Source organism: Bombus pyrosoma, linkage group LG2 (assembly GCF_014825855.1).
Source record: "Bombus pyrosoma isolate SC7728 linkage group LG2, ASM1482585v1, whole genome shotgun sequence".
In the NCBI taxonomy this organism is placed as follows: domain Eukaryota; kingdom Metazoa; phylum Arthropoda; class Insecta; order Hymenoptera; family Apidae; genus Bombus; species Bombus pyrosoma.
In genome coordinates this window covers 3,522,509-3,546,116 of record NC_057771.1, presented here as the reverse complement: position 1 = coordinate 3,546,116, position 23,608 = coordinate 3,522,509, and the positions used below count along the sequence as shown (strand labels likewise).

Below are 23,608 nucleotides of genomic sequence, written 5' to 3'. Positions count from 1 at the left end.
AACTGCCGCATTCTTCTAGCTATAGTCGGAATGCAAAAGTTCGTGATTATTTTTGCAAATAATATCAGTCGAAAGGAGAGGACGTTCTACGTTTGTGGTATAGGAGGAGGAGAGTCCTTATCGGTTTCAGAGTTATCGGTCGATGATAAATGCACGAAATATCTGTTATTCCTTCCGGGTTGTAAATCCTAAATATCTGTAATCAATTATTCAATTAGTCTGAGTAATCTTGGTACTTATATAATGGGAGAGATTAATAATTAATAAGATCAAAGATCGTTATAACTTGCGTTTCACCAATGCGTTCTGTTAATACGACGCTCATCGTTCGTCATTACACCAGCCGCCAAACAAAAATGCCAGCTATTCATGAAATTAATCCGGGAACACGAAATTTCTTGATTTTTAATAAAATACAAAATTCTCTCTCTTTCTGTGATTGATAAATTCTTCCAATTCAATTCCACAAAATTATTATCGTTATTTTTCTTCTAGAAATGAAACTTAGCTTTATGTTCGAACAATTTTTTAGCCAAGATTTTGCTTTAACCTATGAAATTAATCCAAGTATCAGCAAATATATAGTAGCAACATCGATATAAATACAGAATGACATCTCGCCAAATATGTATCTATGAAATAGGAATAATTTTTCATACTTTTAATGCAGATAACATATATCATATGTAATATGTGTGTGTATGTGTATGTGTTTGTGTATATCTTTAATAGCCTTACTATTTAGATTACTGGAAAAAATCAACGTTAGATATTTGGTGTGACGAACAAAGCATTTCAGTAGAATTCGAGTCTTCCCAAACTTCTTAGCCATGAATATTCCAGACATCGATTTCTTTTTAATATATATCTCTCTCCCTCTCCTTTCCTTTCTGAACACATCTATAGCGCCGAGATACATACTAAGCCAATATAGGGTCAAAAATAATTTTTTTTATATATATATCTCGATTTCTTTTTAATAAAATTATGTATACGCTTGTTTCGAATTCATTTCTTTATTATTTTCAATTTCACAAAAAATTTCGAACGCATATAAGATGTGCTTTCGATCACACTGTTTTTAGAGAGACGTTATTCGTTAATAACAGAAACAAAGGAAACATGTTACTCTAATTTAACTCTTTATTTAATGTGTTCGACGGTCTTTTAATAATCTTTCCTGGAACATCTATCTCTTGAGAACAATCTTCAAGATCGTATTTCTAATCCCTGTTGTAACGTACTAAGCGGCATACGTAGTAAGGTACCGTATGAAGACAATCAATATATCTTTAACATTTATTAAACTACCTTAGACAATAATAATATAGCAATCTGTGCTATTAGGGTTTAAGGAACTGTAGTTTATCGAACAAACTTTCGAATCTACAATTTATTTAGGAAATAAAAGTTACTTGGAAATGACGTATGATAAAACAGAGGTAAACTATTTCAATTAGTTAGCAAACATTATTATTGATATTTCTATATCAAATTCATTATTATTCCGGATTCTATGAATCTCTTCCAGCATCAACAATCTAAACTACAATCAGATTCATCGATGTAAGAGTGTATACATTTTTTTTTTAACGAATAGAATAATTTCTTTCGACGAAACTCCCGTTTCAGAGGTTACTCATTGATATATTCAAATATCGCGGTAGTATTCATGTAGCGCGATACAGTAACAATGAACGCGATGGCATACAAAAAGCTTTTAACATATTGTATTAATAGCGTGGTTATCGCGTATAATACGCTACATACACTTCTAAACTTGCCCACTTGCTACGCGCGTACGTATTTGTTTTCCCCCGCTCTCTATTCACACCTATATGTTAGTTAATTCGATGCAGCAGCATGCATGCGCGTGCGCGCGCTCGCTATTGCTAGGATTTCTTAGCCGGTTGCCCCGTTGATGAAACCTCGCGATACCTTATCATTGCGTTTCTTGCGCCGGAGCGTCGTGTTAATGACTTTTCTTCTCGCGCAGCGCCGTTTCATATTTTCAAGCAATATCGATAAGGCTAACCTCGACTTATGTCGAATTCCTTTTATCACGGCTCGTCGTGTCGCCTCGCGTTGTTTCCTTTTGGCTACGGCTGCCCGATGCTGACCCTGTTGCCTTTGTAGTTTAACTTTGCGACCTCTAGCGACTTCCTAATAAATATTGAACTGCACTCGAGAAAGAACCTGCCCTCTAACAATAAGCTTTAAACAATCGTGGTCGGCTCGCACGCGCTTTTATTTCATCACGTACTATGCACGCGTCCTCTTGGTTGCATGCACCGCATTCGACACGTAACAGAGCCGCCGCCGTCGCCGCCGCCGCCACCGCCGCCGCCGCCACTACCGTCGCCGACGACCACGACACATCGCGACATAGCATTTCTACTTCTGTTTGTCTTTGAGACATTGTTCGCGAGAGACGGTTAGATTATATTTCAATAGTCGGAAAGAACAAGCTGTATCTTTGTTCTTCCTATCAAGTGTAGTATACTATGTTTCAGTGTTTTGAATTGATTCGATAGGCGAAATTGCTTGGAGTAATTGGAGTAGTTTAACCCTTTGCAGCGCTAATTGGATTTGTATGGATTTTAATTCGCTTGTGTTCAAATGGCACCTACCTTGCAATTTAGTTGCGTCGATATATATATATACATATATATATATATATATGTATTTATATAACACACACACACACACATATATATTTGTGGCGACTAATCGTTTACCGTATAAGAATTTCTGCGGCTAAGTGGTTAGAAGAGATACTCTTGATATTTAACGTGAAAGTAGGGCATATTTTTCCTAAAGTAGTAAACAATGCTTATATTTGTCCGCTACTTATCATTTTTTTCTACTTTATATATGTAATAAACGATACAATTGTTTCTTAAAATATTCATTGTTATAATTTAAGGTAGATTGCGAATATTTTACCCTAAAATGTTTTTACATGTAATATCGATTTTCCAGGCAGTTTATTTAGCTTTGAAACTTAATTTATCACACAAATTATGACACCCTAAGAACAAGCCAATTTTACTCTGATATATCTTACAAGAAAAAATATAGAGTAATTAATGCAAGCAGCTAACAGCTCTAGCTTCTTCACCTATTGGATTAGGAATTACGGAAAGACACATAGCTTGTAATATGTTGAGCAATGTAAAGATATATATATATATATATACTTCATTTTATACCATTTGATTTTGTCATTCTCATGAGGAACCAAAATACTTCTATCGATATAGAAATATAACGGAAAGTACAACTCGGACATATAATTTCAAAGTTGAATCGGACCATGTCTTTCATGTTGCATTCATCGAGTCCGAAATATTTGATGTTATTGAATTGCAACGAGAGCACTAGCGCAAGGAAAGAAAAAGTTTCGGGCCGAAATATGGCTAACTAGAGCGTTCTTTAATCGATTCGGGTATACAACGGAACTAAGCAGCGTGTTAGCGGACAAGCGTAATAAAAGCGATTGCAACAATAATATTCGAGATTATTTGAATTTCAATGACACGTATCTTTCCGATCGACGGTTTCGACTTACGCCACTGGTCTGTCCGGGTATACAAAGCATCGCTGGTTGTGTTCACACACGATGCAATTTAATGTTCCATACATAGCATTCCATGTGTACTGGCTCTCGCAGAAAATGTGACGTCATATCAGAGTGGTTTGTGCCGACTTTACATGCTGTGTGTGTTAGTCAATCTCTTTATGGAAGGAAGAGGATGCTTTCTCGCGTGTAACTCTATTGTGGTGCGCTGGTGAACCCCCCAGTCGCCATTCTGGCTCCACTGTACCATACAGTCTCTACCTTTTCTTTTTCACAAAGAAAAACAGTTGATTCCTTCTTGGCTTGTTGTTGTTGGCTTTAAAAAGTTTTCCGTTTTCTAAAAAGGAACAAACCTACAGATAGATAGGAAGATATATATTCGAGAACTCCTATGTGAGATGTTCGTTAATATTAGTATGCTATATACCTGTCTTGCTTTATACACGTGTTAGAAGAAACACGCGAAACTTACAAACGCACGAAATCGTGTTTTACACGATATCCGAATCGCGTTAGTATTTTCTCAACTTCGAATTACATTTGAACAAAGCGTCCTGTCAAAACAATATAATAGATAAAAAGCGTATCACGAAATTGAGTATAAACATGCGAATATCGAAAGAATTCACAGAATATTCGAAAAAATCATAGAAAATCCGAACGATGTATGGCAGACGAATCTGTGAATTAAAATTAAAGAGTAACTTCCCCATTCGTATTACTTCCTTTTCAAATCGTATTTGAACGACAGACTTTTCGAAGCAAAAATTCGGCACGTCGTCTTCGATCTGCGTCTAATACGTTTTTGGTGTTCCACAAGGAAACGTACTGCACTCGAGTTTAAAGTTTAAACGGCACGGCAATATCGCAACGGTTGAACGAAAAATACAGAATCTGTGGTGGCTCATCGGCGAAAGATCACAACTTAATACTGCGAACAAATTATTATTACACAAAAAGATTTTGATAATAATCTGGACACGTGGCTGCATCCTGTGTGGGCAAATTTAAAGATTATTGGAATACGGCAGAACAAAATACTACGACAAATCCTAAACATGGATTGATATATACCAATGAGGCATAAATCGGCAAAGAAATTGGAATATTACCAGGTTGAGGAAAACAGCACGCGTTAGCAAACTCTATCACAAAAGACTTGATGCCTAAAGTACAAACTGTCCAACAACGAACCTGATATATCTTCCTAATGAAAAATACGTAAACATTGCTTCTTACATGTAGCAACTGGGTTGAGTTAAAACAACAAATTAATATATAAATTTGCATGGCTTTGTCACACGCCATTGGGCGTTGTACACGTTTAGCGCCACATACCGTATATCAAAGTTGGTCCCTAATATCTTCACTCGATAGATTGCACAGCAAGAAAGGGAACGAAAAAAAAGTAATTATCCATTAACCCTTTGAACTCCTTTGTCGAGTGACTCAGCATTGATTTTATTCACAGGTACTCTCTTATGTCGAGTCACACTCGACATTTTGAGATTGCCAGTTTAAATATGTATTATACTTCGCAAGATTTTTTTTTATTTACACAAGCAATATCACATATTCGGTATAATTAGTAAGAAGGATTGTTTAAATTGGCTCCTGTCACCTAGCTGTCTTCTAAAGTATATTTCAAATAAGACGCTTGGAATAGTAGGAAACGATTGAAAGGAAAATTGGAAAAGAATCAGGAGTTGGAAGAATTCGAATTTCATTTGTCTGCGTTTACAGTTTCTTTCGCACATGTATATTTCGCTTTGTACAAATCGTCTAGATAAAATACGATGTCAAAAGCAACATCTTATTACGTACCGTGTCCATCACTATTACACAGTTTGCATCTTGTTCAGCTAAATTTTGCTAAACTAAGTTTGTCTTAATTTCTACGATATTACCATAAGTACTGTTACTCGTACGAGTAATTTCACATACCTCGTACATACCTTTGCATTTGTACATTTGTTGCATCGGTTCGGGTCAATCTACGATAAACTATCGGATTTACTCGATAGGTTAATTTTAATGGAACTTTTCCTTGGTTCCCGGTAACCGATAACCGGTAACTGGTAAACTGGTAATCCGCGGATGCAAGTCCCGATGATGAGTCGCTATCACCATTGGGCGAGATGGAAACGTCGATGGTATTAAAATTCATTCCTCGCGTGCTCGACGCAATATACTATGGTGGCAATAGTACGACCAACGAAATGGTAAATGCCTGCATATACATATATAGATATATTTAGAGACACGAATAGCGCGGGACATTCGTAATTAGATTAATGCAGGTGACTGAACACTCGGGCACGAAGTAATCGTTATCGGCTTAGCGTATTTTTACTCACCTAAGCCGTGGATATTGATTTTAGTTAAATGAGTACCACTTGAATTTTTGAAGTACTAACCGGAGGGGAGACGCAACTACAAATCGATTTATAGTTCAGATATCTTTATCGTTCTGTGTTAATGTAAAGAAGATACATAGCGAGTGTGCACTAACCAATGAGTAAAACACAATCGATTTCATTCAGCAGAAAATCGCATTATGTTTCGTCGTCACTGTGACCCACTTTTATCTTTGCCGCGGCCTTGCAATTTTTTAACAATAATTTTCAATAGGAATTTGCACGTTGAATTAAAGACGGACGTATTTGTCTTGCGTATATGAATCTGTTCCGGGGTATTTCGATCGAAGAGATGAAATCGAAGAGAATCTTACTCGCAATGAAGAATTGCCTATAGCAGTTTTTGCTCGGAACAGTTTCCTCTATTTATCCTTATCGCTTTTTACCAATCTGTAATATCTATACACGTATAAAGATGTTGTCGTAATTACGTTTGATCTGCGCGACCCGCGATTACAAGTACAATCTGCCTTCCTTTATTACAATTATTTGATCCGAATTTCCAAAACGAAGTGAGAAATTGCAATCGATTTGATTTATATTATTACGAGCAAATAAAACGTCGGATATAGAGATTGCGATTGATCGTATACAACAGTATCTGAATAGAACCGTGCCCCACTACTGCTCCGTGTCGGAACGGATAATATAAACCAATCTTTACGTTCCAATCATAGAATTTACGATCGAATTATGTAAGCGTCTATAATATCTTGGTAGAGGAGAGAGAGAGAGAGAGAAAGAGAGCAAGAGAGAGAGAGAGAGAGAGAGAGAGAAGGAAACTCTATCTCCCTGATACTTACAATTAGATTCCGTGTTCTTGTACTGGGTCGAGGCAGGATCTGGTATGACATAATGTGATGTGGAATAGTTTATGTTTACACGTGTATAATACATGGGCTTCTTACCTGACAAAGACACAAATTTGTTTTCGTGAGTGGACACACGTACACCGATGAAACGTTAAGGGGTAATGTCATGCTGTTATGAGTCCGGAAATTTATCGATACCTTGTTAAAAAGCTTTCACATGTCACTTAATGCACGTTTTACGTCTCTTCCTTTATTTATTTATTTATTTATCTTTCTTCTCGCTGCGATATTTTTGTGCACGGTATTAACATGAGATTTTATAAAATGCACGTACAAAGACACGTGGATGACGCATCCGATGTGCTAGTTCGATATCTTTTTCCTATTATTTACTCCTCATCGCGTAATTTTCAATGCCCTTGTATATAGATAGTCCAGTCAAACTAGTCTTTTACGCAACATTAAATGGTATGTGAAATTTTCTTGCGTGAACTCACAGAAATCATGTTCAGGAACAAAAATCCTATTACGTTTGCCACTCGAGATTTCTTGCACGGACTTGGTAAACGATCTTCAAAGTTGTTGAGAACAGGTTTTCTGTATATAAAAACGAACCTAATAGTCGTATCACAGACGGTTTCGAATAAAAATTGTACATGTTCAGAATATCTATCCAATGAGACGTCACACGTTAAGATTAGTTAATCCGTTGTGCCGTAAATAAATAAACACCGTCCAAAATCGCGCTGTTTCTAATTGTCCAATTATCCGTGCAAAAGTCTAGTTTTCGTCATTTTCGAAAAGTTTGCAAGATTTCATCCCCAAACGTTTACCAGTGTAAGCTGTTTAACAATTAAAATACTTTTCGGAATTTTCGGAAGTCGCAACTGGCGCGGACTTTCTTTGTTCTCCAAGAGTTAGTCTTTCACGTACAACTGGAAGCTAATCAATTTTTTAATTGTAAGCTATTAAAAGATGGCACCAAAAACTGCACATCGTTTTACATTCTATAAGTCTATTAATTCTGACACGTTTACAATATAAAGAATATAACGTTTATGGTTAATATCTATGCTAAAAATGTAAAAATTGTTAGAATTTAATAATATAGATAAAAATAAATGCATAATTATAACGACAATTATTAAAAGTTTTTAATTATTTAATAATAAACTAACAATTCCATTTTTCCTAATGTTCAGTTATAAAAATGTATAGAGGCAATGCTAATGATTACGGTTAACAATAAATCAACGACAAAAGTAAAAAATTGAATGTAAACAGATAAAAATATTAATTTGGAAATCAATTTTGAAATTATGCTTGTGAATTTTTTAATATTCCAATGTCCCATATCCCAAACTTAAAAGAACCTCTCATTTCGACCATTAGCTGCTGAGATGATCAACGTCGATTCATTTTCACTGCGCGGGTTCAATTCCTTGCGCTGCTCGCGTTTGTCTCCAGTTGAGTCGCCACGCTCAGCGGGTCATATTTTTGATCGATTTTATTAATATTTTACTGACTCGTTTTGTGTTCGATATAGTTGAACCAAATTTTTAATAGTTCTTCCCAATAATTCTTATATTTCCGACGTACATATTAACCATAAATGTTATATTCTTTATATTATAAAAATATCTTATCAGTGTTGATACAAATATCACGGAGTAATCGGTTCGTGAATTCGGTAAAATTTTCTGTACATCATTTGTATGAATTTTTCTATTTCCTGCGAATTCTTACGATGTTGGTGCCTATTTGAAAATAGGAGTAAAAGTCACACTGAAAGTATAAATGTAGATATTGCTTGATCGAAAAGTTATTTTATCCAGAATACGTGAAAATTGAAAAAAATGATATTTGTTACTGGACAATTTCTTACAAACTATCTCTTACAATAATTTAATAACTACATAATAATATTAGCGAATTGGCAAGTTACACGATATAATTACGATATAGATTCCTATTGCACAGATAGCTTCTACAATTTCACGCTATTATAATATCTCATAATCGTAGTTACTCATAGTCGTTACTGGATTATTACTACGTCGAAACATCAGAATCCTCAAATGCAATCGACTTGGTTGCAGAAGTGGTGTTTGCATTTTCCAAGTAGCTGTACATTCCACCGATACTATTATCTTTAAAGCAGAACGGAAGTCGCGGCATACTCGTGTGTAGGCTCAGGCTGCCCGAAAGTACGTTCGTTGTCGTCTCTTTCTCTGTACCAAATATGGCGTATTCCTCTGTAAATATAGAAAATGATATGTTACGTCTCGCTATTTATCATATGTGGAGAAACAAGCGCGGAGTAAAAGAAATAATCAAGTTGATCGATATTTAACAGTTACTTTACTTAAGACGATTAATCACTACGATTTATTCCGATACGATCTACCGTACGATCGATGTATCGTTATTTTTGATGTCACGAGATTCTGCTATCTTCTTCCTTTTACCTTGATAGAACGGTTTTGCGTCTTTATCAGAAGGGAAAGAGGAAATTTTTTACGCTTCCAACTTATCGTACATTGCGCATAATACATATATCGCATCACCTATAATGGTTACGATGTTGGCGGGTGTAACACAGGAAACGACGTGATTCGAATGGATTACTTCCCGTTAAATCTTCATTTTGCAAACAATAATCAAGTAAAAATATTATTGTCTGCCGCTGTTCATTAGCCGTGATTAACCTTCGGTCTTTTAGATTATTCTGCTGCGACTATGCTGCTGATGATCACGCATCGTATTAACTTGTTAACCGGTTTGTTCTTTTACAAAAAGCTTGTACAATTGCAGGAGTCAAGCTGATTAATAAAAACGAATCAATTTCAAAGTTTAATCGAACGAATATAAAGAGGACATTACGTCTGGTTGAAATAAATTCGTATTTGTATATTGTATAGATGTAAATAAATGAATTTGGATATACAGGCTGATAAAAAAAGAGGGATTCGTAAATTCCAGGTAGATAATACTTGCCAAACGATGAAAAATGTCCGAACAAGCACGAGGTTGAAAAATTAATATTCTCAAAGTTATAAACAATTTCTCGTTTTGGTTACAGCGACTGACTCGTTTTCTATAACGTACTCTTCAACGATCAACAACATAGACGAAATACGTCGTATATATATACGATATACGTGAACAGTTGGAACACGTGTAGAATTTTTTGAAAGAATACATAATTTTTTAATAGAAAAGTGTGATGAAGCGGTTGTGGAAATGGAAGGTAACCAGGAAAAGAAGAACCGATAAGGTAATGCGTTGTGGAAACATATGGCATGCTTGTTCCCGAAGCGAGAAAGTCAGTCGTTTTAACTGCTTAATGATATAAACGAATAATCGTTTATAACATTGAAAATATTAATTTTTCGACCACATGTTTGTTCGGATTTTTTTTCATCATTTGACAGCTATTATCTGCTCTAGAGGTTATAAACCTTTTTTTCTTATCAGCCTGTAGATACAATTTTATAAAACAATGTACATAATGTATAGGTACATTCGACATATGTGAAGTCACATTCTTTATTTTTTCATGTTAGACATTAATATAATGCAATCGATGACGCACTTACATTACATGTCACTTACATTATAATCATATGACAAATCACTGGACGTACAATAGTAGCTCACTTTTATGTCATACGTGATCAAGGTTTCGTAAAACTTTTATGATACTCGAACGTAAGCTTCTCGATAAAGGCTTAAATTTAGTAATTGATGTCATCTGTACGATGTCGTTCAATGACAGTACGATACCGATTTCGATCAATACACACATAAATAGTTGTTCTCCTAACGACATTAAAATTACGTTTTAATATCAACGACGATGAAAGTTTTCTTTACGGTAAGACTTAGTTTATTGCAACCGAATTTTAGATTCTAGAGAAGGAGTTATGGATATTAAGGTAATTTAAAGGAAGAGAGAGAGAGAGAGAGAGAGAGAGAGAGAGAGAGAGAGAGATGTACGACAATTTTAAAAGTAAACTTCTATTCGAACTAAAATACTTAAAGAGTATTTAATCTACTTATCGACTAATATGGTGCATTATCTTGTCTAAAACATTGCGTGTAATAATAATAATCGTGTATAAAGAAGAAAATAAGGAAATAAAGCTTTAGTTTATTATTTACTCCTCCTTTTTACTATTGCTTTCTTACTATTCTCTATTAACAGATATACCGTTTCTTTAAACGAATAAAAATTAATTTTTGCTATTACTGTCATTATTAAACTAATTACTATATACCCTAGTTGATCAATTACTATCGTGTAGCTATAGGAAATTGCATTATTCCAAATCGCATGATATAACAAATTATTACTTAAGTGCAATCTGTCACAATATCTAACAAAAAGAAGATATTTAAAGTAACGTGCGATATATAATCTGACAAAATTTCGTTGTAATTCGATGATGCTTTTTTCTATTGACTTGTACGCTAAGAATCATCTTATCGATCGCACTTTTATCGCATACTTCCAAGGTCAGTTGTCGGACCAACTTAAAAAGTTCTACTCACGCATTATCTCGCGTATCTCGAGCATATGTGCAGTCTATGTTACTACTTGCAATTAGTAAGACAATCGTAACCACGTCGTGGATGTACGAGAGCGATGATGTTAGCTGGAAAAGCAGGTGTTTCAAAAGACTGAGAGGCAGGGATGCGCGTAACAATAGCGTAGAAAACGAATAGACGGACAATTGTCAGGGAAGATCGCCTTTCTACCTGTCATGGCGTTGGTAGTACCGCCGCATATCTGATTTATGCCCGAACTAACCGAGGTCGAAGCACCACAACCCCCCTGGTCTTACGTTCCATTGTGGCGAGGTGCCTCGTAGATTGGTCGAGAGGCTACGTATACAATATTCGCGCGACGATTTGTCTCCTTTCATTCAGGCCATTCACCATAGAGGGAAGAAAAGAAACGATACGGGGAAAAAAGAAAAAAAAAAGAAGAAGGAGAAAGAGAAAGAGGAAGGGGCACAGGTATCGGTTACAAGTTGTTAAGGCCCGTTAAAAGGAAAGCTCCTCGGGGTCCTTGTGAGTGAACGGCAGATCGGCGGGTGGTATACTTCAGACGGCGATGGTCGAGGTATCATCCACTGTTTTCTTTTCCATGTGTAATTCGTATGACCGATTCTCTCTTCCTCTCCCTCTCTCTCCCCGGAGACTTCGTTTTAAAGTCAGAAAACTAATACCGAGGCCATAATACGTCCGGGGTAGTCCCCTTTAGTATACTTTGCTTGAACTTGAATAGCACCTGAACACCAGTAGGTATACCGTTTCGGGAATAGATATCGGGGAAAAAAGGTATTGGTTGCAGGTTTGACATTTTTCGTGGATGATATACTTTAACGCTGGGACGTTGTTCCTTGTAGTTGTATTATGGAGTGACGTAAATGAAAAATTAGATAAATCTACTTTCATTTCTTAAGGTTTTCTTTAATTTAATCATCGTTCCAAAATAGATAAACATCGTTTGATTGTGTATGGTATGTATCGCTTGTTTCTTAGAGTTTGAATTTTTATTTTGTTACTTACTGGGTACGCTATCTAAAATCTCGCGAATCTCAGGAGTCGCGACATTTGAAAACAAGATTACGATAACACTATACTGTGTAATTGTTCGTTTTTGTAAATTTTCTGGCGTAAAATAGGTCATCGTTTGTTCAGCGTCGAAGATAAAATAGTAAGGTTAGCATATTCAAAGAATAATAATAATTGCGTTGTGTTTCGAATAGTACCAGCATTTATATCGATGCGCGTGACAGGTTGTAACGATTCACTATATATTCGAGTTCCAATCCCCCTTTCCTTCGCGTAAAAGTACTCTCATAATCTCATTAAATAACCTTATCTATAAAATACAATAAGTATATCTAATCTTCGGTGCTTATTACGCCTATAAATATTATAACAACTAGCGCTGTCTAAATGTAAAAACCTATATTTCCTCCGTTTGCAGCGTGTGTAATTGTTGGAAGTATATCTAGCAACAGGCTCGACGTATGGAACACCGAGTAGAAAGCTGCTCGTGGACGAGCGACCGTGTAGTAGAAATTGATTAATTCTCGCTGGATGGTATAATATTATGATCGCGATAAGTTCAAATGGAAACGATTTTTTTCTTTTTTTTTCTAACAATAAGCTACGACTATTGCACAGTGGGAAAGCGGACCGCTAATAAAGACGTTACGCAAAGTACTTTTTGCATAATACACAAGCGTATCGCGTAGGTATTCCTATACAACTTGCATTCGGATTTCCACGTGTAACAGAGTACGCGCGGCATGTTGTAATCTAGTCTGTTCGTGCACACTCTAGTTTTCGAATTTCCACAGTCTTACGGAACATCTACCTGACATTTCAGAAATGCGTATACTGATTTCATGCATTGTATCACGGGATTTCACGTCGCACGCCAATTATTTTAACCTACCCCAATTTCTCTCTCTCTCTCTCTCTCTCTCCTTTTTTATTGTGAAATTTATTACAACTCAAAGGGATATCAATCGGTACGCTTACCTACAATTAACGAATTGCTTGTAAAGTGCTGTGCTGTTATTAACCGTACTAAAATTACGTTTGCATTGCGAACATTTTTCTGAGTAAGTTCAATACATTTTTACAGACTTCTTTCTTTTGCTATTTTTCATCGATGAGAACGATACAATTACAAATAATTTTTACGTCATGAAATGTTGCATCAATGCTAGTGGAATGAGTAGAAAGGGTTAAAGTATCATAATATCGTAGTTTTCGTTGTTAATTTAATCGCTTTCAGAAATATAATTCTCTGAGTACGTGGTGTTTTGGTTCGTACATTGAGTCCACCCTACTCTAATTCAATTAGAACGGTATTTTCTGTAGGCTTTTTTCGATCGCTATTGGGGTGACTTCATCCCTCGGTTGTCTTTGCTAAAGAAGTCTCCTGTTTTGAGAATATCGAATGACTAGTAACGCGACACGCTGCTGATGTCGACGTAAACAAGTATACCAACCAGATACCTGAAAGTTCTTTAGACTTTACTTTCTACGTGTCGCTATTTGTTTTTCTTTTTCTTCTTCCTTTTGTATTGCTTTCATTTGATCGAAAGAAGTAGACAATTATATACAAGTATTAAACACATTCGTCAATGTTCACATTATCCGTTGCTCATTCATGACGATTATGTAAATTTTTTGTATTTATGAATTATTTATTAATTTATTTAACTTGGTCAGAACGTCGACGACGCATCAAGATACGCAACTAGTTGAATTAATTCCCTTTGTTTGCACATACCGCGTGTGTGCGTATACTATTTTACAGTAGTAGTATGACTATATAACAATTAGAAACCTACTTTTATCATATTACTCACACTCGATGACTCATTTTTGCCTTGATGGTAGCAAGTTAATCTCGACGATACACTCGTATATCAGTGCCACACATTCACCGATTTACGTGTAACGCTATTATACAAATCGTTACTAACTGTAAGTGTTCTGTTTGCATAACCTGAACATCTTTTTCAAGCTTTCATTATTTCGGATATTATACTACGTGCACTAATACTCGAGATGCCTATTTGTCTCGAGGATAATTTCAGATAATAACCTAATATTCCTTTCTAAGAGATTCTCGTCTTTAATTACAGTTGGGATACAGTGTTTTATTTCTCCAAAATATAGAATGCATATCTCAGTGAAACAGACAGCCGACGTTGTACGATATTTGCATCCTTAAAATGGTATAACTTATCGATGCGAAGTAAGATACGTTCGAACGTCGAACGGAGTCGATTTTTCATAGCAAAGTTGAGACAGTGAGAGATCCGTTTTTGCGCGACATTCGAATGATCGGAAATAACGGCGAAAAACAGATCGAGAATGATTTTCTTCTCGTGGTAGAATGCGATCCAAGCGAAAATAGATGATGAGAATTTCGAATCTTCGAACGAACAGGTTCGGCTTGGCCACGTTATTATCTTCTGAGCGGCGTCACGTAACAGGTTTTGAATTTCGTCCCGGTACACATGTAGACATTTGACCACCCTCGCGTACCTGTAAACGCGTCTCCACAGCATTACGATAACGTTGTGAGAGAAAAAGACGGAAACAAGGAGAGGAAGAAGAGGCAAGAGGAGTAAAGTAAAGGAAAGGGAACATCGGTAAGAAAAAGAGAAAGAGCGTGAGAGAAGGAAGGGAGAAAGGGGGAGAGAAAGAGTCGACCAACCGATACGACACAATGGCGAAGAGTTTCGGAGCAGGCAAGACAGGCACATCGTGAGTCAGCCTCGTGGTAGGGAGCGTAGCGAGGTTAGTACTTACATTCCCCTTAACCATACACAGACACACACACAGGCACACACACAGGCACACGTACTCACATACACATAAGGCGTCGATCACGAGAACGCGTGTTTTCCTCCCAAGAAGCCAGGCCACGGGGCGAACTCGGCTCTCTCTCGTCAGTGTCGAAGGTGGTAGGACGCGAAGAACCCCGTGGTAACATCTCTCTTTCCTATCTCTTTCCTTCCAGTTTCCCCTGTGTTTACTGTCTCACTCGTTTAAACGTGAGATAAGAACGTCACGCATACGCGTCTCATCCTCGTCCCACCAAACCAGACTAGCAACGTCACACCCTTTTCATCTTTCTTCCCCGTGTTTCTTCTCCGTTCTTTTTTTATATGCAGAGAGCCGAGACGTGATTGGGATAGACGTACTACCGTGCTCGGTGCGTTGCGCGTTGCGCGTGATTTCCAATCGATCCGCAAGATCGATTTTGTCTCTCATCTCGTATCGAAACTTTTCTATCGAGCTCTCGTCTCACGTCCGTTTCTTCGCTTTCGTAAGTGCGCGTCTCTATTTTGTGTGTGCTTTCTTCTTACTGTAATAGTTTGTATGTGCTCGTTTTTACTTCTCCCGTAATCCGTAATACGTAATTCGTAATACGTAATTTGTAATTTGTGATTTGTAATTTGTAATTTGTAATTTGTAATTCGTAATTTCTAATCTGTAATTCGTAATTTGTAATTTGTATTTCGTAATCGGTAGCGGCTATGGTCAAGTAGATCTGTTGACTACTAGGTACTCGTTAGTCACCCCTGGAATCTTCGTGTTGGGTACTGTTGCGGAAGTGAGAGTCGGCTTGAAGTGCGATCGTTTTTCTCCGATTTGAGAAAGAAACGCGATCATTTCTTGAATAGGTTATGTCGCGCGTGCCAATCTTCGCTTCTCGCTATGGGTCGCACACATGAATCGTGGCTTGTGTATACCTACATTTCTGTCGCTCTGTGTTTTTTAGCACGATCCCTGTCAGCCTGAAGGTCGAGGTGATATTCCAAACTTGGACATTTTTCGTCTTTGTGATTTTATTCCGACCCTGACTGGCTGAATACATTCTAGTGCGTACTTACTCAAAATGCGTGTACCATGGTGTCCAGCGCGAACTAGCGTATCGATACCGTTTGCACAAATATCCGCCGGTTTTCCAAACGGTTAAACGTCCGAGAATCAGTACCTTCTTCGTTTCTTCGTTATAAGTATTACTTCAAAACATTTTTTTACATATTGCCGTGTTAATGAGTCTATCGCACATACGGTCGATAATAGAAACAAAAAAATTACTCTACTTCTCTACATTTATCGATTTATTACTAAACATTGCCTAAACAAACAATAAATAAAAAATTATTACATTATTTCATACCGTGTGACCGATTACAATAAAATATTGTGCAAAATAGTTAGTCGAACAACAACAGAACAATTTCGCTCCTTTTCAATACCGGTTCAATAGTAACTTTATTACTATTGAATATTGATTATTTGTGCGAAAAAAAAGTTAATTCAAAAACGCACGTTTTCTGTTTTAAATCTTTAAATAGTGTTCATCGCCAATTATGAGAAACTCCTCTTCATTTTTTTACACTCGCGTATACAAGTCAAACACATTTCGCATCAAACGTAATTTCATATTTTATTTGCATACAAAAGCTTTTTTCACGACAGCGATAAAAATACCAAACATTTAAATTCGATATTTAACATTTTCTCTTTCTTTCTTTCCTCTTTTATGTTCACCCAGGATATTTGATATCTTAATTTTTTTCATCAATCTATTTACGCTTAATGTTTCTTTTACACCATCATCGGCTCGAATACTCGTAATAACTTTTTTAACGTTAATTTTCCATACGCATACGTATGAGTCAAGTGTTGAAAGAAATGTTTGGAAGAACGCAATCAACAGTTGTTTCATAAGCTTGGCGATCGTTTTGTAACAGCGTGCGTAAAATCTGATTATACAAATTGTATACTTTCCGTCACGTGTCCTTGTTCGATGCGTCGAGCCACACTACCGAACGCTCGCTACTGGAATGTTATTTGGTTCCGTAGCAAGTGGACCGATTATGTTCGATACGATTTGTCGATTTCGACGCTATCTTTTTCCTCACGATGATGACGAGGATGATACACCGCGTGGCCGAGTGCCCGCGGTAACTCAAGAGAAAATTGCTTCCCGCCGTGAACGATAATCCAAATGCGTGTGTAATTCGAGAATGATTTCTATTATAATCTGTTCAGAAACCGTTAAGTGGTCTATCGTTTGAATGTTATTCTTTCTTGTTATCGTTATGCGACATGCTACTCAACAGAACAGCTATTTGCCACGCTGTGCACTGCCATTAGGACGAGATTTAAAAGATTTCGCTAATAAGAGTAGCTGTTTAATGTGGATTAAGATTCAAATTAAGCAAATAAGAGGTATCAGATGGTGCGTCGAAGGTGCGTCGTCGATGTAGGATAATGTGGAAATAAAATAACGGAAGTAGCCATTGTAGAGCAGAAAAATTTCGGTTTGGAGGTTGCCATGGTTTTCTCGATTTTAAGAAAACCAACTTAACGTAATAGTCGCAGGAACTCCAAACCAAACGATGTGAGAACCGAACATTCGCAGAATCCTATAGTAACCACTTTAAAACACGTTCTTTGTTGTTCTCAGGACATTGACTAGAGTTACAAGAGAATTAAGAAAGAAGAGAAAAGTATTCGCCTAAGAAGAGAATTTTCGGAGGAGGATGCTCGGCAGTTGGGGCTGGGAAGAAGAATTGGAGTTGGGAGAGGGAACAGCAACCCTGTCGCAAGATAGACAAAGACGAGAAAGCCCAGACTCGACGCATCCTGTCCCCGACAGCCGGGTGCTGAGGTATGCACCCAGCCGGTGTCACCACCCTCCCAGCTTCAACTCGCCACATTTCAGCACACAGCCTCCTCTCGACTGTACGGACTGTGAGTATAGATACATACTTACATGTATACGCGTATATACGCTAAAAAGTTTCCGATCGCTTTTAATATTCGCCTAATCTAATTATTCTGGCCAATTCTTTTTTAGCTTTTACTCCATTGCATACCCGTCTCTTAGCCTTCAAAGTAGTAACGTTTCGTTGTTTCCTTTTCTTCATCCATCTAAATCGATTGCTGGACAACTGCGATGATTTTGCAATGGTCAAATCAAATATATGGATAGTAGAAAGAGTAAAAGATAATTCTTGGAATATATAGACAGATAGATGTGTAATGTTTGAAATTACACGGCGTTATAGAGGATTAATTTATACACTTCGCTTTCCCATTGGATAAATAATTTTCTATGGTATTTACAATTTTCAAGGTTTGACACAATGTATCAGCTAACTAGCAAGACTATAGTAGACTAAATATAAATTAACAAGTAGAATCCAACTCGTTTCTATTGCAGATTTTTTTATATATACCAACCTAAGAGAAATTGTTTCGTGAAGCCTCCATTGGAGATATTAATATTTACCCTTGTGCATGATTCGATGTGCGTAAAAAACTCGAACACAACTATATGAGAAATCGTAAATTGAGTCTCAAACGGGAAGTGAAATTTATACGTGCGAGGCATCCTTTTTGAGAATACTGACTTTGCGCTTGTATCCACGCTCTAATTGCATATGCCTTCGTGCATACAAATTAGGATAAATTGGAAATTATATTATGTAGTAAGTGGTATCTATCGAAGAAGGTATCATTTCTGTCATAAAAACAAACTAAAAATGTATAGCATGAAAGTTAGAGATAAAAAACTCGATCTTCGAAAAAGTAGAATTTGAGTTAATTAGCCATATTATGATCGCACATTTTCACATTTTCCGATAATAAGATATGCCGAAAATTTACTTATTCATCTTCTTTTGTTTAAAAAATAAAACGTGGATATTACGAATCATTCATGTGCTCGTAATGTGAACGTCCGTGGGTAAGAATCAATGAGTACCTGTTCTTTCTCCTCCTCCTCCTCCTCCTCCTCCTCCTCCTCCTCCTCCTCTTCTTCTTCTTCTTCTTCTTCTTCATCTTCTTTCTTCTTTGCCTTTTTTTCGTTCATTTCAAAGTGTAATGACTCATGGATTTGTTTGAATAACACAAACATGTTCGATCGTTTGGATTATGCATTTCTTCATTTTGCATCTATGTGTATAGTTTCTTTTATTAAAATCGGTGAAAGTTAATGATGATTGCAAATAGGTATTACAAATCTATTTCTCCTATTCGACGAATATAGAGTTAACGCATTTATTATTCTGTCGTACGTTGTATGTGAACGAATTTATAACTCATAAATTTATACAGCCGTGTATAGTGAAATACAATATATTTGATTCGTGTACGATGAGAAAAAAATATATGGCAATTTTTGTTCTCTCTTCGTATCAAATACTTCACACATTTACATAGTAGTGTGCAAGTTATTGCTGACTAGCGTAATATTTAAAATACAAATCTGTTATTGCTTAGATGCGCTTTTTCTTATTAATATGCATCTCCGGAAGCTATGAAATGAGGATTTAACGCGGCAATAGTTACATATCGACTAACAGTAAGTAACTGCTATTCAAGTATTATGAAATCGAAGGTGGAAATGCTTGCTGCTCGTTAAGATTCAAACGTTGCAAATGTTTCAAATATCGAGCACTAATGTATGAAAGGTGTGTAGAAGAATGAAAGAGAGAGAGAGAGAGAGAGAGGGAGAGAGAGAGAGAGAGAAAACTTGTATTTTAATACGAGCAAGTTTAGATAATTAAAGTTTAGACAATTAATTCGCTAAACAATAAAATCATCGCAATATGAAACTAGATATTACCGTACCATGGAAAGAAAAAGAAAAAGGATATGTAAAATGTAGATATATACAGTTAAGGAAAGTATAACAATTATATATATACAATAATAATTATATATGATATTTTATTAAATGACACTTTTTCAATACTAAAAACTGTAAATCTAATTTAAACATTGAAATAACGGGAAATTCCCTGAAAATCTGCACTTGCTTACTTGTATACGATATTTTCTATGGTAGAAATTAATTTTTTCTGATATTTCTCTATATTTTATTCTTTTTTGCCAATTTTACCGATTATATGTTAGAAAAGGAGGATAGAAAAATAGTTGTTAGACGTTCACGAATGACTATATGAAGTCCTTACGAAAGTCAATTGTATAACGTCATATTGTTAATTCGTAGAGCAGCGTGAGGTGGTCAAAATGCTGACTGCTCATTCTGAGATGCACGAAAAACGGGATCCCCTTGGAAGCGGACAATATGGAGCAGGCGGGGGTGGTGGAGGCAGTTTGATCGAAGAAAAATCTACTCCGGAACAGCCACCCCCGCCGCCGGCGCCTCCTCAGCGGGATCCATCGGATCCAACTATCAGTGCTAAGAAACTTCCAAAGAAACGAAAGTTTGATCCATCGGAGCTCGAGGAGATGGATAAAACCAGCAATGTAACGAGAACCATAAATAATATAGTGAACATACGGGCACCGAATATGCCACTCGGTCAATCAGGTTTAGTTCAGCAGACAACCTTAGCAACTCGGCAATCGCCGCAGCAGCAAGAATCCGATTGCTATCAGGTACAGGTATATAGCTATTAGACACTATTAGATAATTAATTCTTACTAAAGTTTGATACTTGCTCAAATAATAATAGTACAAGCTTCAGAAATTAATTAACGCAAGGAATACTTTAATAGGTATCCTCGGCACATTCGGTGGTAGTTTTACCGCCTCAAAGTACAGCAGTGGATTATTCTGTTCGAGAGGAATCTTTACGTTCTCGTCCTCGGCCTGCTACTGTTGCTATTGATCTCAGTGAGTGGCGCGACCACAGAGTGTTAGCTTTAAGGGATTCATATTATTATCCAGGTGTTATTCGTAATGTTGTTCAAGGAGAAATTTACATAGAGTTTGACGGGGAAAGAAAACTAATGCGTTACACTGACATTTTGGGCGCGGGGAGGTACGATGTGATAGGTGATGCGAGCCCTTCGGTTGGCCAAGTGACTTTAGATGCGAAAGTTTGTATTAGGTGTCCAACGTCAAACAATCATATCGATGCTGCTAAAGTGTTTGTAAAAGGGACAGTGTGCAAAATTTTAACCAAACCTAAGCGTTTTGTTGTTAAAATACCAAGGGAAGATGATCAGAGTGATAGTTATGTTGTGAAACGTGCGGATCTACGGTTAGTGCAACCCCCATGGTGGGACGAGCTAGAAGAAGGATTGGAAGACTGTGATTCTTCGAGGGTCGAAGGAATTGGTATGGAATACTTCTGCGTAATACATGCATCTGTAAATGAATATGTTTTAACCGAGAAACTTTATTTTTATTTATTTAAATGTTTTGCGTCCTTTATTTGCGCAGAACATGGCTATCGAAATTCTTCAGAACCTTCAACAGCAGTGCCAATTTTGCAACTTCATCACACTTCTCATCATACATCTCATATATCAACTCATAGCGACACAGGTGGTTATTACAGAACTACTGGTACTAGCCCTCTCATGACTCTAGCCACCTCTGCACATCCTGCCACTACAGCATTAAGTAATGGAAGTCGACCGTATGATGATTTAGAAAGCGAAGATGACTTGGATAGGGAAGATATTACATTCCCTTCGGATGCAGGTTAGATAAAATTCTATCTCTTGTATGATTTAGATATAGCACATTTTGTTAATGAAGATATACAGCCATTTCAAAAACTACATGTTATAGTTATGGTTGTGATAAATGTTAACATAATATCATTTCACGATAATATTATATTCGACATATTTTCGAGTATAAAGCTAGGAAAACGCAATAGTAACGTAATTATTCAATTGACAGATGCAAAATTGTCAGGCAGCAGTAAAAGAAGCAGCATGCAAAGTCGGGGAAGTACCAGTAGTTTAGTCGAGCAACGCAGTATAACTCCTCGTTCTCAAGCAGCCACGCCCAGGTAATAACGATAATTAAATGATTTTCCTTATTTGCGAAAGAAGTATACAGGGAACAAGCATAACAATCTATCGTTGAATTGTTAAATTGTTCGATAGATCTCAGGCGGCAACGCCACATAGATATAAAAAAGGTGATGTAGTGGCTACACCAAGTGGAGTTAGAAAAAAGTTCAACGGTAAACAATGGCGCAGACTCTGTAGTAAAGAGGGATGTTCTAAAGAAAGTCAACGAAGGGGATACTGTTCTCGTCATCTTAGTTTGAAAGGTTCTTGTCTTAGAGGTCCAACCAATACTTTCCCTGGGTAAGAAGACATGCAATAATCCGCAACTAAATATCATCGCATTTAATAATATTACATATTAATTAAGAATACTTATAGTGGTAAGATGGATGGTGAGGAAACATCTAGAGATTCTGACACTTCTCCAAATTATGGAGATAGAAGAATTGCTGGTCGATTTGATCAAGACGAAACTGAAGCTGCTAATATGCTAGGTAACTTCCCCAAATTTTTATATTTTACAAGATATTTGAATTGTTAACTTATCGACCTAATTCACGTAATATTTTATTATTATAGTTTCCTTGGGAAGTTCTAGATCAGCAACACCAGCCTTTTCCTCGCCAACTGGACAATCTTCTATATCTCCTTGTATCAATCAGTCTCCAGTACCACCTTTGGGACTGAATCAAAACAATGTGTTTATGCCTATTTCAAGTCCTGCTCATCATGCAACTCCATTAATTTCACCTGGTGCAAAATGGAAACATTCACCTACTCAATCTACTTTCCTTACTCAGTATCAGCAGCAGGTGATAAAACCTGAACCTAATCGGGTGGTTAGATCAAATCGACCAGCTCCGACTGCCCCAGTCCCTGCTAGTATAGGAACAAGCGTGATAAGAATCTCTCCTGTGAGTCGTGGAATACCTGGATCTAATTTAACTTTGTCATGGTCGGAACAAAGCCCACCACCACGGCATCCATCAGTTGTGACGACTATAGCTCAACAACAGCAAGGCATCATTCTTCAGCATGCACTCACAACAAACAATGGCTTTTCCAGTCACTCTGAAATATCTGAACAAAATCCGCAAATATTGAAACCATCTCATTCGCCTCATATGCCACTGTCTGCACCAACACCACAAAACTTGACTCTTTTGCATAAGCCTTTAGAACAACCAGTTGATTATGCTCAACCACAAACGCAAAATCAACCAATATATGTAATGCAACATCAACACGAAAAAAAGTATCTTGTGATCAAAAATAGTATGGATGTGTCTGCAGCAGGCCATATAAACAACCAAGATGATAAATATAGACCAGCATTAATGAATCACTTAGGTCAGCTTCCAGCAACGTTACATCAAACGCAATGCCAACCTCCACAGTCACCTGCTGTTTCGTCCGTCCATGTTGATAAATTATCCGTTTTACAAGTAAGT

General features: G+C 36.8%; 1 protein-coding gene across 3 annotated transcripts in view; it reads left to right on the top strand.

Annotated features, from left to right (window-relative positions):
* Positions 1-14,887: 14,887 nt before the first annotated feature.
* LOC122577167 (putative transcription factor capicua) overlaps positions 14,888-23,608 on the top strand; it is a 17,183-nt gene continuing 8,462 nt past the window's right edge. For 2 of the 3 annotated variants that reach the window (XM_043748331.1, XM_043748321.1), the window contains exons 1-9: positions 14,888-15,149; positions 17,839-18,125; positions 20,397-20,783; positions 20,904-21,468; positions 21,574-21,837; positions 22,042-22,153; positions 22,251-22,457; positions 22,536-22,651; positions 22,737-23,602. In XM_043748331.1, coding sequence (XP_043604266.1) covers positions 18,045-18,125; positions 20,397-20,783; positions 20,904-21,468; positions 21,574-21,837; positions 22,042-22,153; positions 22,251-22,457; positions 22,536-22,651; positions 22,737-23,602 — 2,598 coding nt within the window. In that variant the 5' untranslated portion in view covers positions 14,888-15,149; positions 17,839-18,044. Of the gene's footprint in view, positions 15,150-17,838; positions 18,126-20,396; positions 20,790-20,903; positions 21,469-21,573; positions 21,838-22,041; positions 22,154-22,250; positions 22,458-22,535; positions 22,652-22,736; positions 23,603-23,608 lie in introns of all 3 variants that reach the window. The other variant, XM_043748320.1, reaches the window with a different exon arrangement.